At 31.3% G+C, this 16,108-nt stretch overlaps 1 protein-coding gene across 8 annotated transcripts; it reads right to left on the bottom strand.

The window, feature by feature from the left end:
- Nucleotides 1-705: 705 nt before the first annotated feature.
- LOC124953891 (TRPL translocation defect protein 14) lies at nt 706-16,032 on the bottom strand. 8 transcript variants are annotated; one of them, XM_047505918.1, is made up of 10 exons: nt 15,205-16,032; nt 11,919-11,986; nt 10,846-10,883; nt 9,887-9,924; nt 5,713-5,811; nt 4,312-4,440; nt 3,726-4,199; nt 3,330-3,537; nt 3,080-3,261; nt 706-980 (listed from the first exon to the last, which is right to left on the bottom strand). In XM_047505918.1, the coding sequence occupies exons 1-10, from the start codon at nt 15,242-15,244 to the stop codon at nt 976-978; spliced, it is 1,281 nt and encodes a 426-aa protein (XP_047361874.1). In that variant the 5' UTR covers nt 15,245-16,032; the 3' UTR covers nt 706-975. The 8 variants fall into 8 exon arrangements, with proteins under 8 accessions (XP_047361874.1, XP_047361867.1, XP_047361868.1 ...); XM_047505911.1 differs by lacking the exon at nt 706-980 and adding an exon at nt 1,139-2,888; XM_047505912.1 differs by lacking the exon at nt 706-980 and adding an exon at nt 1,139-2,888 and having other exon boundaries at nt 5,713-5,808.
- Between the last annotated feature and the right edge of the window lie 76 nt (nt 16,033-16,108).

Genomic DNA, 16,108 nt, shown 5'->3' with positions numbered 1-16,108 from the left:
TCTATGGAACAGGTTGCAATGTACAAAGTTTAGATATTATTTATAGATTTAATACTTTTTATGTGCTTAAAAAAAAGATTGATTAGTAAGAATCATGTATTTAACAAGCCGTTTTTGCAGAAATGTTATCCAATTGTAATTGAGAAATATTCGGATTACAATGGATTTAGTATATCTTCTTCTTGTCTTCTGGTAAAACATTTTATAATTCCTCTTGTCTCCTGCTCGTATATAATATTTACTCGCTTATACACGTATGAAAAAGTGAAGTATAGTAATTACGAAAAAAACTTCAGTATATATGGTATAAAGCAATATGGATTTATTATTAAAAAAAATTCCGTTCATTAAAATATTCATACGTGTAATCTTTGATAAATATATAAAATTGATTAGACTTTTTCAGTATATAAAACTTTTGATATACTATAATACTAAATAAAGAATGCTCATATATGTCAGTATGTAAGCATTCTCTATAAATTTTTATCAATGCACTACTTCCTCTTCTATTAATATATTTATAATATTATGAAATTAATATAACTTGTTAAAAAGATATACGAAATTTATAATTTATATTTTTTTTTTTTTTTATTTTTTTTTTTTTTTTTTTTTTTTATATACAGGTATCTTTGTGCAATCAAATATATATTGTCACAGCCAGTCGAAAGTTTTTCCCTTATAAATATAATACAGTTGTTCAATATTAAATGCAGACATAAAATCAAATATGATCTGTCAATATGAAGTGTACAAATAGATAAAATAACAAACACGAAATTAACATTTGTGTATATTTAAAATTAGAATGTGTTGTTATAATATTTACTCATATTTGTACAACTGTTTGTACGATTATGGGGATTTTTTTTTGAAAATTTTCAATAAATTACATACTGGTAATTTAATGTTGATTTATCGGTTCCTATATCTTCTTCCCATATAGGTAGCTTATGAAAATATGTGTAAGATTTAATCTGAAAAAAGAAAAAAAAACAATAACATTGATTATTATATTTACAAAATAAAATCTATTGTTAGTTATTAAAAAAAAAAAAAAAAAAAAAAAAAAAAAAAAAAAAAATAAATAAATAAATAAAAATAAATAATCCCACTATAAAAATAGTTCCCAAAATTGATAGGCACATGATATTTTATTAGACAATAATGGGTACAATATGAGCTCAGATCCATTATACATGAGATAAGTGATAATAACTTATTATTGCATTTTTCATTGAAAATATATATATTTATATATCATTCTTTTTTTATTTTCGCGACTGAATATCTCACAGGCACTTTATCTTTAAAGAATGGCAAAATGTAGTAAACGTGTCTGTCCTATGTAAATAAGCACAAAGAGTGTAGCCATCATAGTTCATCTAGTTTTGTTTTAATTTCTGAAGAAAACATATTTATACATCATGCCACTGTTATTCGAAGATCTTAATCCGTTTGATATACATCTGTAATAAATTATGATCTTTCGTAGAAACTCAGTCATACTTCTGCAATTAATCACAGAAATTTTTTTTATAATTAAATCATAATACGTATATTTAAGTTATTTGGAACGGGTATGTGCCCGCTAACTATCTATAAGTTTTATTTTTTTTTATGTTATAAATACGTAATTTTCGTATGTTACAGAACATTACAATCGTTGAAACATACTTTTTCCATCACTTTTTTACTCTTTTTTTTCTTTTTTATTCTTTTTTAATCTACAAGATAATAATCAATAGACAAGCAATGTGCATCTTACAGTCGACAGAAGATAGTCACATATATATCTATGATAATTAATACCACCACATCCGTAAATTAAGCTACCATTTAATATTCTCACGCTATTATTTGAAATTCGAAAGTTACGATAAAAGTTTCTTGGTAATTGTTGATTTTTATTTTATTTTATATAATTTATTTTGGTTTTTTTTTTATTTTTATTTTTATTTTCTTCGTAAGTTTTAGACATTTAATGGGAAAGATGTTAATTACTATGGAGAAAATGACAATAGATTTTATTGAGAAAATTTGTTGATTGTACGTTCTATTTCAAAAAATCATACAATCACGTGCTCCTTTTTTTATACCGCAAAAATTTTATATATATATATATATTATCAGAATCATTCGTAGTAATTTCCTTAATTAAAAATCAAGACAATACTTTTGGTAGTAAAATACATAGTAAATAAGGAAGTGAAACATTATTCAAGTGTAAAAATACTTGGTATTTCATTGGACATCACTTGTTGATGGATCAACGAAGAACACAAGTCACGATTTAATCCTTAAGTGCATTCTATTAATGGAAGATATCCAAATGTGTAACACGCAGGATCGATTAAAAAATAATCTTTTTATGTAAATTCTTTTTTATATAATGTGTAATTTTGCCAGTGCCGATAAAATATATGACATCTTTTTCTTTTTGAAATTATTCAACTTTTTCTCTCTCTGTTTTTACACTCACTCATTCTCATTCTCTTTCTCTCTCTCTCTCTTTCTTTCTCTGTATTGTCACTGCTATGCTTTAACGCTACCATGAAAACCATTTTTATTATGTTCTTCGACTTGCTTTTCTTGTGGCAAATCATTTAATTTTTTCATTGGACTATTACATACACGCATTTGACTCTCTTGATTGCTCTTTACATTATTTAGATCAGAATATTTACTATCTCCATTTTCCACACCGTTAATACCATTTGGTTCTACATTGATAACATTATTTACATCGCGTTCTATACCACCGATCCTAAAATCAACTCCATTAACTTGTTTCCTAGTCGTAGAAGAATCTTTCACATCTGAAAGATTAAGACGTTTATTCTCCAGCAGTCCAGAATCTGGCGGCAATCCTGCAAGAGCGTAATCTGTACAATTTAAAATTGGCAGGTGAAAGAAATTCTCACTTTCCTATGACTTAAGGAAACAGAGGATTACATTCTCGAAGAGATTTTTTTATTTATACATTATACGTGCCGATTCAATAGTTACCTATTTTTTTTTTTTTTTTTTTTTTTTTTTTTTTTTTTTTTTCTTCCTTTTTTATATCAATACATACCATGCAAATTGTGGCAATATTTATTCGTGCTATTCCATTCTTCTCGCAAACTAAGATTGAACATGCTATAATCTGGATTCCCGGTAACTTCTTTCTCGATAATAAGGAACTGTGGTAGGATATTTTTCAAATCGTCTCCCGTCAACGCCGTATAAGTTTCGAGTAACATGAGACCTCGGCATCTAAAGTTAAATTAAAGCTAAATTTTTTACATCGATGGGCTCAAAAATAAATTTGTCAGGGAACTTACCTTGGATGTGCCGGCTCTTTATATATATCCAGCTGAAAATACTGATTATTGATAAGGAAACAACGTCGTCTTTTGAAGATAGTGAAGTGGGAATCATCGCGTTGCGCTAACATATTTAGATAGTCTCTGTGTGTTAATTGGGTTTTTACCTCGATAACTTGACCACACATTTTTGGTCGTCTGATGGTATGAATGTAAGACCAGTGACCTTGAAAGAAGAAATAATATCGAAACGAAAGGATTCGTTTCTTTCATCTTTTATTTTTATTTTCCATTTATTTATTTATTATCTTTTTTTTTATCGTCCCTTATTCTTTTTGCTTCACTCATTCGTCTATTTATTTATTTATTTATTTATTTATTTATTTAATCTGAACAGACGTTAAAAAAAATTACCTTTTTGACCACGTTTTCGTAGACGAGCTTGCATTTTTGGATTATTACTTTGGAGGTAGTTATGTACGACATCGAAGTCCTGGAATGCCGGGAATTCGTTGTCCAACGGTAGAGGACCTTTTACGAGGAACTTGACCTTACAACTGCTAGAACGTAATCGATCACCCGTATCGATGCCTAGCTTCTGACAAACGCATTCGATCATACGACAGAGTTTCATTTCGAAATCTTGCGAATTGTCAATCACGTCAAAGTAAGGATGCCCGACCCAAGCCGCCGCAGCTTTGTAATCTAATTCTCTGGCAAGCTCGACACCTTCCGAACGACAAGCATGATCCTCGGTGGAATAAAAATCTTCTGCGCCATTCGCTGCGGATACCATATGTATGATCTGATTATATCGATTATCTCTCAACTCCACGTTGTTCCAACCATTAGAAGCCATCATCAATTCCCATTTATCCTTCGAGATAACTATTGGATGTAATTTTATATTTAGAAAAAAAGAAAACAAATAAGCAAGAAAAACTCGATCGATGTCTTATTACGAAAAAGTAAATATATCGTTTTATAAGCGTAAACTTACATGCCGATGCATCCATGGCACCACGATCACAGATTATAAGGCAATTTCTCGAACAGCTTTCGCCTAATTGAAAAAAAGTATTTTCAATCTGTATCATCGTACGTAAGAGATTCTCTTGAAATTTGAATCCTGGAACAAAAGTCGTAAGAGAAATGTCAATGAAAAAGATCGAATTAAAAGGTACTGGTGTGTGTGTGTGTGTATGTACGTGATCGTCTACAAGAGTTCAACAGTTTAGAGAATTTTGTACGAATATCGATTGCACGAAGACGTCGAAGATGAAAAGAATCAAATTGTATTCCTTCAAGATGATCTATAAATTAAATGAATCAAGAAATAAGATGTGATATACGCATGACTACTAATGTGTGATGGTAGTAATCGTGCCAAATGCAAGAAGCATCATACTGGCAAAAGCATCTGTTCTACCCACTGCAGCTGGCTACAAAATATACTTTTTATTGCGATCCGATTATTTCTTTCATATGGTATATGAACGTACGAATGATGATTATGTCTCATACATTCATAGTTATCATTTTTCCATGGATAATTTTTTTCACGATAGATAATGCCATAGACTGTTTTAAGAAAGATTAATAATAAACTTGATAGAACATAAAAATTTCCTCGTATAAATTTCCTCCTAATTTCATATTTCTGCGTGTTTATTTTCAAATTGTAATTGACGTAACGTTAAACACTATCAGTGTTTTCATTTGTTGAAACATAAGATCTCAGAGAGGAGAGATTTAAGAAAAGAAGGATGAAAGATGAAGCTGTAGGAACATATATATATATATATACATATACTTTTCTGCTTTTACGTAAATTACGTTTAAGTCGATATCGTTCGATCATTTAGAGAATCAAGACAGCCTTCTCTAGCAGCGAAGATGAGGTAGAGCCGTTCTAGCAAAAGATCGAACTTCTAACTTGTTCTCTTTTCTAATATATATATACACATATATTTTCGATCGGTCCGAGTCGCCTGATAAGCGCAGATATATCTAAAGAAAACAGAAAAAAAGAGAATAGAACTAATTTATATATTGTTATCTTTTCTGGACATTGTTTCTTTTACTCTCTTTTTCTCTCTCTCTCTCTCTCTCTCTCTCTCTTTCCTCTCTCGTAATATAATTTAAAAGATGACAGATATGTAAGACGATCTTGCAGAGTCGAAGCTTATCACGATACTCATGATAAAGCCAACATCGAGGATTTCCTCTTTTTCCGTTTATCTAACATTATACAAAACAACGCATATTCTTTTTCCGGCGACTCGGTTACCGTTCGAGTATTCTCTTTTTTTATTTTTTTTTTTCTTTTTTTTTCTTTTTATTTTTATTTTTTATAACGAGAGATAATCTCGTCGTCGTCGTCGTCGTATCGAGAACTCACCCTTACTCGAATCGACTTCCAAAATCTCTGGCCACTTTGCGTTATCTTCCAATTTCTTTTTGTTTGGTACTTCAGACGAGCACGATTTACATCGTTCTGCTAAAACCGTATTAGATATTACGAGAATAAATTATTTGTAATTCTCAGTTCTCTAATAAATCGGAACGTTCTAATCGACACTAATTACATAACCACGAGATATACATTCGCAACGTCGTGAAAGATGCATTAACACGTTTCGAACACGTACGTTCAAAAGAAAACGATCGTTATACCATACATAAATCTACGGATAATTAATGATGTATAGATGGATAACAGGTGTGCCACGACCTTAAGATTGCTAATCTATTCTTTTTCTTTTTTTCTTTTTTTATGCATATTAAATAAATTTTTCTGACTCGATCGTTACAACCCTTTTACGATATCTAATGATTTACAAAGACATAAATCTGATTAAAGTACCAAGAAGATATTTTTTTATCTTTCGTTGTGCGTTATCAATCTCTCTCCAAGTAAATCATAACCATTTATATCTTTTTATGTAGTTAATATTTTTCAAGAAGAAAAGCTATAAAAAAAAAAAAAAAAAAAAAAAAGAAATAGATAAACGAAGAGAAAAGAAAAAGAGAACATTTTTCTTGAAAAGAACATTTCTCTCTTCGCTTTGAAAACTATTTTACTGTTGATGTTACGCAGGCGGTAAACATGGTTGCGCACAAGTTCGAAAGAAGTTTCTTGGATTTATAAGGGCGAAAGTACGGGGTTGAGATAGCACAAGGAGGGAGGCAGTAGGGTATCGATTTGCTCCAAACAGCAGCCGCGTATCACACTTTCGCCCTTTGACCTTCACCTTGCTACGAAAACAATCTCCCTTTTTTCTCTATTACCCCTTTTAAATGGGAGATGGACATGTGAACTTAAATATTTCTTTTTCTTCTTCTTCCTCATTTTCAGAAAAAAGTTCAAACAGCATCATAGTACGTATATATATATATATGCATATATAAACCACGAAAACTGTTTGTCGCGATAAAGATACGTTATCGGCGTGGCACCGTAAATTAAATCGTAAAAGTTGTTCAAAGTTTATAAAAGAAAAAAAAGGAAAAGAGAAGAAAAAAAAACTCAACAATGATTTGTATGTTTATTTTACTTCTAAATGGCATGTACCAGCACACGTTCGGCACGTAAAATCTCTGGCAAGAAGAATTGTTCGCTTTTTAACCAACCTCCTCTCCCACTCCACCCATGTCTTTTTTTAAATCGAAAATTAATTTCACTGTAGCGCGAAGCCACAGAAAGATCGTGAATTGGTTTATTGCCAAAGAATGAACGAGCTAGTTAGCCCGTTGCAAGTGATGAGACGATAATATAATATGATGAGACCAAAGACAGATTTATTTATATCTTAAATTGGCCACTTATACGAGATTGAAACGATCGTCAACCCATAAGATTCGATCTTATCGATTAAGAAATCATTGGAGTCCAATATCCAGTCAAAGAGACTCCAAAGGTTTCGTTTGTGTTATGTAGTACATACGTACGTACTTTGCGATCAATAAATATTCATCAATAATAAAGCAATAAATGCTCATCCTAAATAAAGATTATTTTTAGACATATTTACGAACCGTGTTTACCACTTGAACATTTTCGAAGCTCATGGATGTCTAACCAATAAATATATAATATAAATAAAGATTTGGTTACAATGTTAATTAAAGAGACCGAGTTTATCGTTAAGACACGGATATTGTTGTTAATCCTCGAAAAGAAAAGAAAATAAGATTGCCGAAGCCAAAGGGATGGTATGGATATATCTTTTTTCCGGAAGCCAGATTAATGTATTTCATGCAATTCAAGGACAAGAAATTAGAGACTAATGCGCATGTTTCTTGCCCTTATATAACAAAGTCGATAATATTGGAAAGGAACAAGATATCCAATGAAAGAGAAAACGTCACACTATGTTTCTCTCTACGCTCATAGATCATAATCACTCAGAAAACTTACGTAGGTAAACTCGTATAACTTTCGATAACGTAACCTAATGGATTCTTATCTATCGATTACGATAGATGGTCGTTATTTTCTTTTCCGTTTTATCATCAAATCGTGTGAAATCTTGGTACGATTAAAATCGATGAAAAAAGTGATCTATAGAAACAATTCTTAATTAATACTCTTTATATATAGATCCTTTTGTTATAATATTATATATTTCTTTCAACGAACATGCTCGATTAATAATTTCCAAGTAATATTTCAAACGTTCGATAATATTAACATACCAATTAACTTCTTTAGCAAACTGTTTCAATGAAATATTTATAGTTTGAAACGATTTGCATAGAATCGCTACGTTCTCGTTCTATCTGTTAATATAAATCTAAAGGCAATATCCTAATGATCTCAATAGTATGGAAATGAGATAGCAAAAAACAAGTGGAAAATTTGTCCGACCTTGATCGATAAAGTAATCTCTGATATGAGAATGCAATAGCTTAAAGAAAAAAGAGGGAAGTGGTGTAAAAAAAGAAGAAATAAATAAATGAATAAATAAAGACAAAAAAAAAGAGATTAAATTTACTAGATGAACAATGATAGGACGTTCGAGAAATCGCACGTCGCATGATTTTCAAGTCGAATCGAGCAAGAATTTTGGCAGGTCGCCGTATTTTCTTTTACGCAATAACCAGATGGTGTGCGTTCGTGTCGACATAGTTTTCTTCTCGTTTGAAACACCCCCAAGAAAACATGCGTCAGAATACATATACATATATGTATATATACATACTAACTTCGTTTTATAAACGTTCTATAATAATTTCTACGTGAAACAATAGTGAAACTTTTTGAAAATCGAATGCCTGATAACTCTCTTTTCATCCCTTTGGGAACATTATTTACATAAATAATTTCAATGAAAAAATTTATTACGTGAAATCTAACGTGCAACAGGTAATACTTCGATATTATCTTTCCGTTTTCTAGCTTTACTAAATTTTCTTTTTTTTTACACGACACAAAGCTCTCTCTCTCTTTATCATTATATCAGAGGGAAAGAGAGAGAGAGAGAGAGAGAGAGAGAGAGAGAGAGAGAATCTTTTATAGACTACTATGTGGAAATTTTCAATGATAAAAAAAGAAAACATATCAAACGTGTCATTGATCTGCCTAGAAATAGCATCGATGGCCTCTTTGCCCCGATCAACTGACTATATCTATGTCTTAGAACCGTTTGAAAAATCTATAGGTAGTACAGTATATCGAACGAATTACTTCCTTTGATTTAATTTAAATAATAATAATAATAAAAAAAAAATTATTATTAAACGAGTCGAATAAATTCACGTCGCAGGTTCTAAGAACGATCTCGAGAAAATTTCTTGGCAATGTTACTAAACGAAACGCATTTGTATTTTGCTAAAGAAGTATCTCTAAATGAAAGATGATCGTTGCTCGTGATTTCAATAAATTTTTATCGTGATCCTTGTGAATTGTTCGACTTAATTCAAGGATAAAAAAAAAAAAAAAGAAAAAGAAAGGAAAAAAGAAAAAAAAATCGTCCAAGAAACGGAAGAAATCCTCGAATAAAAATCTGTTGACTATTGAAGGCTAGAAATGCAAAAAAGGTAATAATTTAGTGAACGAAGGACGATAGGATATAGGAGAAATGGAAATCACGAGAGGTAGTCGTGCGTAAAGTCGTCGATCGATAACAAGATAGAGCTTTTACTATCTCGTGTTTCGACTCCGCGATCTGTACACGTTTTGCAGTATCAGCATCAGCATCAGCATCAGCATCGACGAGAGGGTAGACTGTAATTCTTGGATCAACATAGACAATATAGAGTACAATGTCCTACCGACTCTGCTGTCCGTGATAATAATCATTGACATTTTAATTAGATCTTTTCCACGGATTAAAATAATGTCTATAATAAATATCGTATCGGATCGTGATTTGCTGATTCAAAAATGACGCCTCGCTTCAGTGGGGACTAATTAAGCGTCGATTAAAAACGATGCATATATATATATATATATATATATATATATATATATATATATATATATATCGCTATTCGTACAACGATAAGTATATATAAAGCATCTTTTTATTTTTTTTTCCGAGAAGACAAAAAGAAATACAAGCAGAACTCACCTTCTTCAGCGTTCAGGTCTGAAAACTTGACGCCGCCACTGAAATGGAAAAGAGCAGAGGGAAGATGAGACCTCTTGTAAAATACATCTATGAATGTGAATATATTGTGTGCATGTGGTTAAAAGGAAAAAAAAAAAAAGAGAAAAAAAGTATTTTGGAATTCGGCATAAAACGAATCACAATTCGTTCGTCTACATTATCAGCGAAATTCGAGACGACGTCATTTCATGATATTATGTTGCTATTACTACATATTATTATTATTATTATTATTATTATTATTATTATTATTATTATTATTGTTATTATTAATAATATTATATCTATATATCGGTGGAACGTTCTACCACGCATTTCTTTTTTTCTTCTCTTTAACTCGTTTTACACAAACAGCGTCTCGACTTTCGACGAAATTGAAATTTAGATATTCGATAAATCGATCTTCCAATAAAAATTTATACGTCACGAATTTTCATTGAAATATATCAATAATCCAATAAAAATTCGAGACGAGTGTTGTCGGTCTCTTGAAAAATCTAAACGTATTTAAACGAGATTGTATAAATCGCGACGTGATTATATGAAAATATTCTAATTTCATTTGTACGAGACGAAAAATCGAGGATTCTTATGAGGAAATTAATCATCAAAATTTAGATACATACATAACTATATATTTTGTTTTAAAAAATTACATTGTCATAACTGCAACGAATCTTTTCGCTAATGTGCCGAATTCCCTTTTTGTTGCTTTTTTTCTATATATATTATATATATTATACACATATATATATATATATATATATATATATATATATACATATATATATATATATAAAGGAAGTATCCTCAGAATTTGGTCATCCTCCACTTATCGTCATCGTCATCTTCTCAATATATACACGATTTTCTCTTTCTCTCGATTCCGTTTGTAAATTTGGTATCGTGTAATTGCATACCTGAGCAGCACAGTCGCTGTCTCGGGAACACGGAACACCTGAAAAAGAAGACAACCACCGCTCTATCGAATCCACAACGAAGGGTAACTCAAACCCCAAAACCATTTACTCCTTTCATTTTCTTTTTTTTTCTTTGTCTCTGTCTTTCCCCTCCCTCTACACTCCCACTCCACCAGCCAAATTCTTCCCCTTTTTTAATCAATATAAAAGATGACGTAGAAAGGAAATAAAGATCGGTTTTTTTCTTCTCCCTCCCCCTCTCTTTCTCTCTCATCTATCTATTCTCTTTTTTTATATATATTTATTTTTTAAATAAAATAGAAAATCGGAAACAAGCTTCGAGAGAAAGGACATATTGTTTGGAAAGAATATGCCCTGGTTTTATTCGCTGATCGTTTAAAATCAACCTGAACGAGAAACCCCGTAGCGATAAATGGCCAAGAACGACGCGTCAAGGCCAAGAAAATTGTAAAGAGGGAAAAAAAGCTCCCCTCGTTGTCTGGCTCAAGTCTCTAGCAGCTTCAAAGAAGAACGTCCAAAGTGTATATGCATTATATATAGGATTGGTACGAGCAAAGCGAAATATCAGAACGCTCCCTTTTTTTATTTTTTCTTATCTCTTGTCTCGGATAAGATGAGATCACGACGAGACGAGTCTATCATTTTCGACGCGCTTCTTTATTATTACTATTATTATTATTATTATTATTATTATTATTATTATTATTATCATTGTTGTTGTTGTTATTATTATTATTATTAGTGATTGGATTGCTATTGAAATTTTTCTTGTTAATTAAACATCGTAAGTTACTTTCGTCTTCGTTCGTACCATTCAATCTTTCCTTTCTTTTTATCGAATCGTGTTTTTCAGGGGTAAAATTACAATTTGAGTAATTAGGATTGAGTCGATGCACGAAACAGAGAGATCATTACGAGGAAGAACTTCATTATGGATGTCATCCGATTACCACGGCGACGTACATATGGTTCTGTCTTTTTCGTTTTCTTTTCTTTTCTTTTTTATCTCCTTCAAAACCCAAACTAAAAAGAAATATATATTGAGTGCCTACCTTCCATCCCATATTTTCGAAGAACGTACAAAGCCGTGTCTGTCCTGTCGTCTTTCCGCCGCACGGTCCTGTAAAAATAAAAATGTTAATCGATTAGTATAACGAACGATACTTTCAATCGAAAATGAAATCATCGAATCGCGTTATAAAAGCAATGACGAAGAACCTTGATTTTCACCATGTAGCTATTGAACTCGCTTGGCATAAATAGAAACGACGTAAGACGAAGAACACATCGTGGCCAAATGCAATTAAATGCGAGCATATTCATTATAAGCGATATTGATAGAAAACTTCTTTACGTGTTACAACGACACGTTCAAATATTTGATTATATTTTTGTCGATCGATTCAATATATAAAAAATTTAATGGAAAATGATGAATAATAGATATAAAGCACACAACGTTATATGCATTATGATAATATGTTTGCAATGCGCTTTTAGAATCGCTTGAAATCCAACAAACTATTAACCACTAGTGTCCCCGAGCATTGGTCATCGTTTGTTTAAAAATTCCAGAAGGGCATCTTTTCTATTCTGTTACCTTCGTTGTATAATAATGTACCTAACACTTGATGAAATGAAAAATTTTCCATTGTATTTTACGAGCCTGCTCTATAAATATGATCCTTTCTCTCTCTCTCTCTCTCTCTCTCTCTCTCTCTTTCTCTCTCTCTCTCTCTCCGTTGTCATTGTTACTATTCGCAAGCTACAATAGATCGATATGTAACACAATAGCTTAAGACAATAATTATCGTTCTTCGTGCTATGTTTATATTTACATATACAGAAAAAAGGAAACGCTTATGAAATATTAAACGCAAAACGTTGTTTTAAGTATGATTATTTGTTATTTAAAAATGATAATATTATCAATGGTATGATATTTTCTCAAAGGTCATATGCATTTACACTTCAACAATATAATAGTCTAAGGACAAATGCATAATGTTCATTGAGTTGAAATCTTAATGTTATTGAAAGGTGACGCAAGTTCGTGAGAAGTGGTTCTTCTCGTCGAATTACAATCTAAACTTTTATTCATTCGTAACTGGTTTGAATTGTCGTAAACTAGTATTATTACTACTATGCACGTGAACTTAATCTATTGTTAACATGATTTGAAATTGTTCGTCGCATTTATTTTTCTTTTTTTTTTTTTTTTCTTTCTTTTTTAAACTTGACGTACATAGAGTAATTCTTTTAAAAGGAATGACGACGATGTTCTGAATCCCTGGATACATCCTTCGCGTAACTTTTAAAGTTAGCTATAAATATATATAAACCTGGACAAAGTCATGATCCTGTCAAAAAATTTATTACCCATTTATGTCTTTTAAATGTTTGATGGTAAATTATATTTTATGCAACTACATCATGATATCGTACTATCTCGTGAGCATAATAAAAAAAAAAAAAAAAAAAAAAAAAAAAAAAAAAAATTCGAAGGAATTAAATAATCAAAGTGATTTGCGTGAGGGATAAGACGATCATGTCATTTAATGTTAGTCACGGTAAGTCACGGTATCTACCTCTGCATAATCGATTATTCGCTAAAATAAACTAGTTTCATGATTGTTTCGTGTTCCATCGATATGATCACAAATATATTTACACATTTAAATACGTGCGAAATACAACAAACGTTTAATACAAATTTCTTTCTTTTTAATTTCCAATCAAAGTTTAGATATCACATTCGCAATTTAAAGCCATTTTAAAGATTCCTAATGAAATTTTCTATTTCGAAATCTTATCTAATTACAATGTCATGCGTGAGTATTATCGTAATTGAAGATACACGTCACGCGTCCTTGTACATGCTATAGAGTATAGTTTATTAAATTATGAAATCCGCTTGTCTTCCTGTTAAGCCGATTTTTCTCTTTTTTGCGTTGCTAAACTTTATTCCAAAAAGTAAAAAATCTATTAATAGGCATCGAAGTGACCCGAAAAAAATGATTATTAACCCTCATAGTACCTCATAAGTCTTCCAAAAATATCTTTAAAAAATATACGATTTTGGAGATATCTATTAGAATTAATATATTTCTTTGATATAGATATTGTCATGGGTTTTCTTTTTTCTAATTTTATTTTATTCTGAAATGTGTGCAGTTTGACGTGAAAGTAAGAATAAACAAACAAATTATTTTCCTCAAATAAAATGAAATGTTACAAGTAAAGGATTAAAAGTGAAAGAGAAAAGATGGTTTTTCATATAACTACTGACAGATTATCCCTTTCATCTTTCTTGGATCGACTTTTTTACGAGTATGTTGTCGACGAAAAAATATTTCTTTCTTTCTTTCTTTCTTTCTTTCTTTCTTTCTTTCTCTCTCCTCTTCTCTTTCAAACGTCCTTTTTTCTCTCATCCTTGTTTATTCTTCTGTTGAAAAAGACTTTCGAATAATTTAAAAGCACGCGGGATTTTATGATGGAAGTACCATTGTCGTATTACGCGGCATCGTTGTTGCTGTCATCTTTCTACCTGTATCGTTCGCTACAAATTCGATCGATATTCCCTCCTCTCTTTCTCTATAGAAAGAGGAACCTAGTCTGACACAATGAATAACGTACGATAAATGTTGCATCGAACAACGGTAAAAGGAAAATAAAAAAATATAAAAAGAAAAAAAAAGAAAAGAAAGAAAGAAAGAAAGAAAGAGAAAATACATCGACGACAAAGTTTATTCGTTGTGTATTCAACGCTGCGTGCTAAAAACGGACCAATTAAAAATGCGTTCACGTACGAGAGGATGGCGGAAAAAGGAAGATAAGCCCGTTTGATTATTTGTAATCGTATTTTGGGAAGGGGGAAAAAAAATTTGAAAAAAAAAAAAAAAAGAAGAAAAAAATAAAAAAAAAAAGTGAAAAGAAAAAGAAAAAATACAAATAAAAATTGTAATGACAATAGTTTTCACGTGAAAAGAATATAACTAGAAGAAAAAAGAGAAGTATTATGCAAGAGCGGTATAACTTCGGTCGTAGGTGAAAAGACGAGCACGTGGTCCCTCGAGAACGAGAGAGAGAGAGAGAAAGAGAAAGAGAGAGAGAGAATGAGAGAAAGATAGACAGAAAGAGAGAATGTTATGCGCTTTAAGATTTTCACTGGAGATCTATCTATTTAATAACGATGACTTTTAAAGAAAAGATCTTAGAACTCTTTCGTTTTGTTGAAAACATTTAACGGAGATGTGGAAAAATCCAAGTTAAGATCGGTAAAGAGACAAATGGTTGATAAAAGAAAGGACGATAGGACTATAACATAAAGCTATTTACCTCCTGTGAGCACCACCTTGTACAGCCTCTTCTGTTCCATATCGAAAGGAAAAAAAAATTCTTATTCGAATTATTCTCCTTGCAAGTATCTCGAGCCACGCGAGCTGTTGTAGCACTTCCTACGTCCGATATCGGTTTCGCGACGTCCAGCACGTGAATGGCGTCTCCGTCGTTCCACGACTTGCAATAAATACTACATTAACACTTCGTTGTACATTTCGAGATGTACTGCGTTTGGATACACTGAACGCATGAGAGTGAATTTTTCGAGAGACGGAGATGTTAAAGGTATGACGAACGATGCCGTTGTCCTTCAACAGAGTTGAAAGAACGAACACTCGGCTGGAAATGAAGTAAGTCACGAAACACTAACCATCCCACTCCAAAAGACTCGTGCATCTCTGACTTGGCCGACTCGAGCCGAGTAAGTACGAATTTGGTCGAGCTCGTTATATATGCGCAAGATCGATGCGCACGAGCAACGTCGAAATATACAAAGATATTACGTCGTCGTTATTGCGTTCTTTTCTTTTCTTTTCCTCCCGATTTTATTCACACGTTTTCACATGCGTTGGTACAAATTAATTTATCTTTTTATTGTTATTTTCTCGTTAAACTCATTGAATCAATACACGAACGTTGTACGACAAGCATAATTTTATTTACGAAGTATAGTTGCATAACTGCAATAATGAACGTAGACACTTATACGTTTTCATTACTTTCAAGTGTAAAATTTTCACAATAGATTAACTTCTTTCACTGCAATTTATTTGCAGATAATCATTATTTATATACGCAGATTGTTAATGAAAGAATTCTTATTATTAAATTATTTAAATAACTATTTAACTCATTTACTATTTCATTATTTAACCTCTAATAAAAAAAAAAAAAAAAAAAA

This window comes from Vespa velutina, chromosome 13, assembly GCF_912470025.1.
Source record: "Vespa velutina chromosome 13, iVesVel2.1, whole genome shotgun sequence".
NCBI lineage: Eukaryota > Metazoa > Arthropoda > Insecta > Hymenoptera > Vespidae > Vespa > Vespa velutina.
Note: the sequence above shows the minus strand (reverse complement) of the source record. Positions and strands in the feature narration are given on the sequence as shown.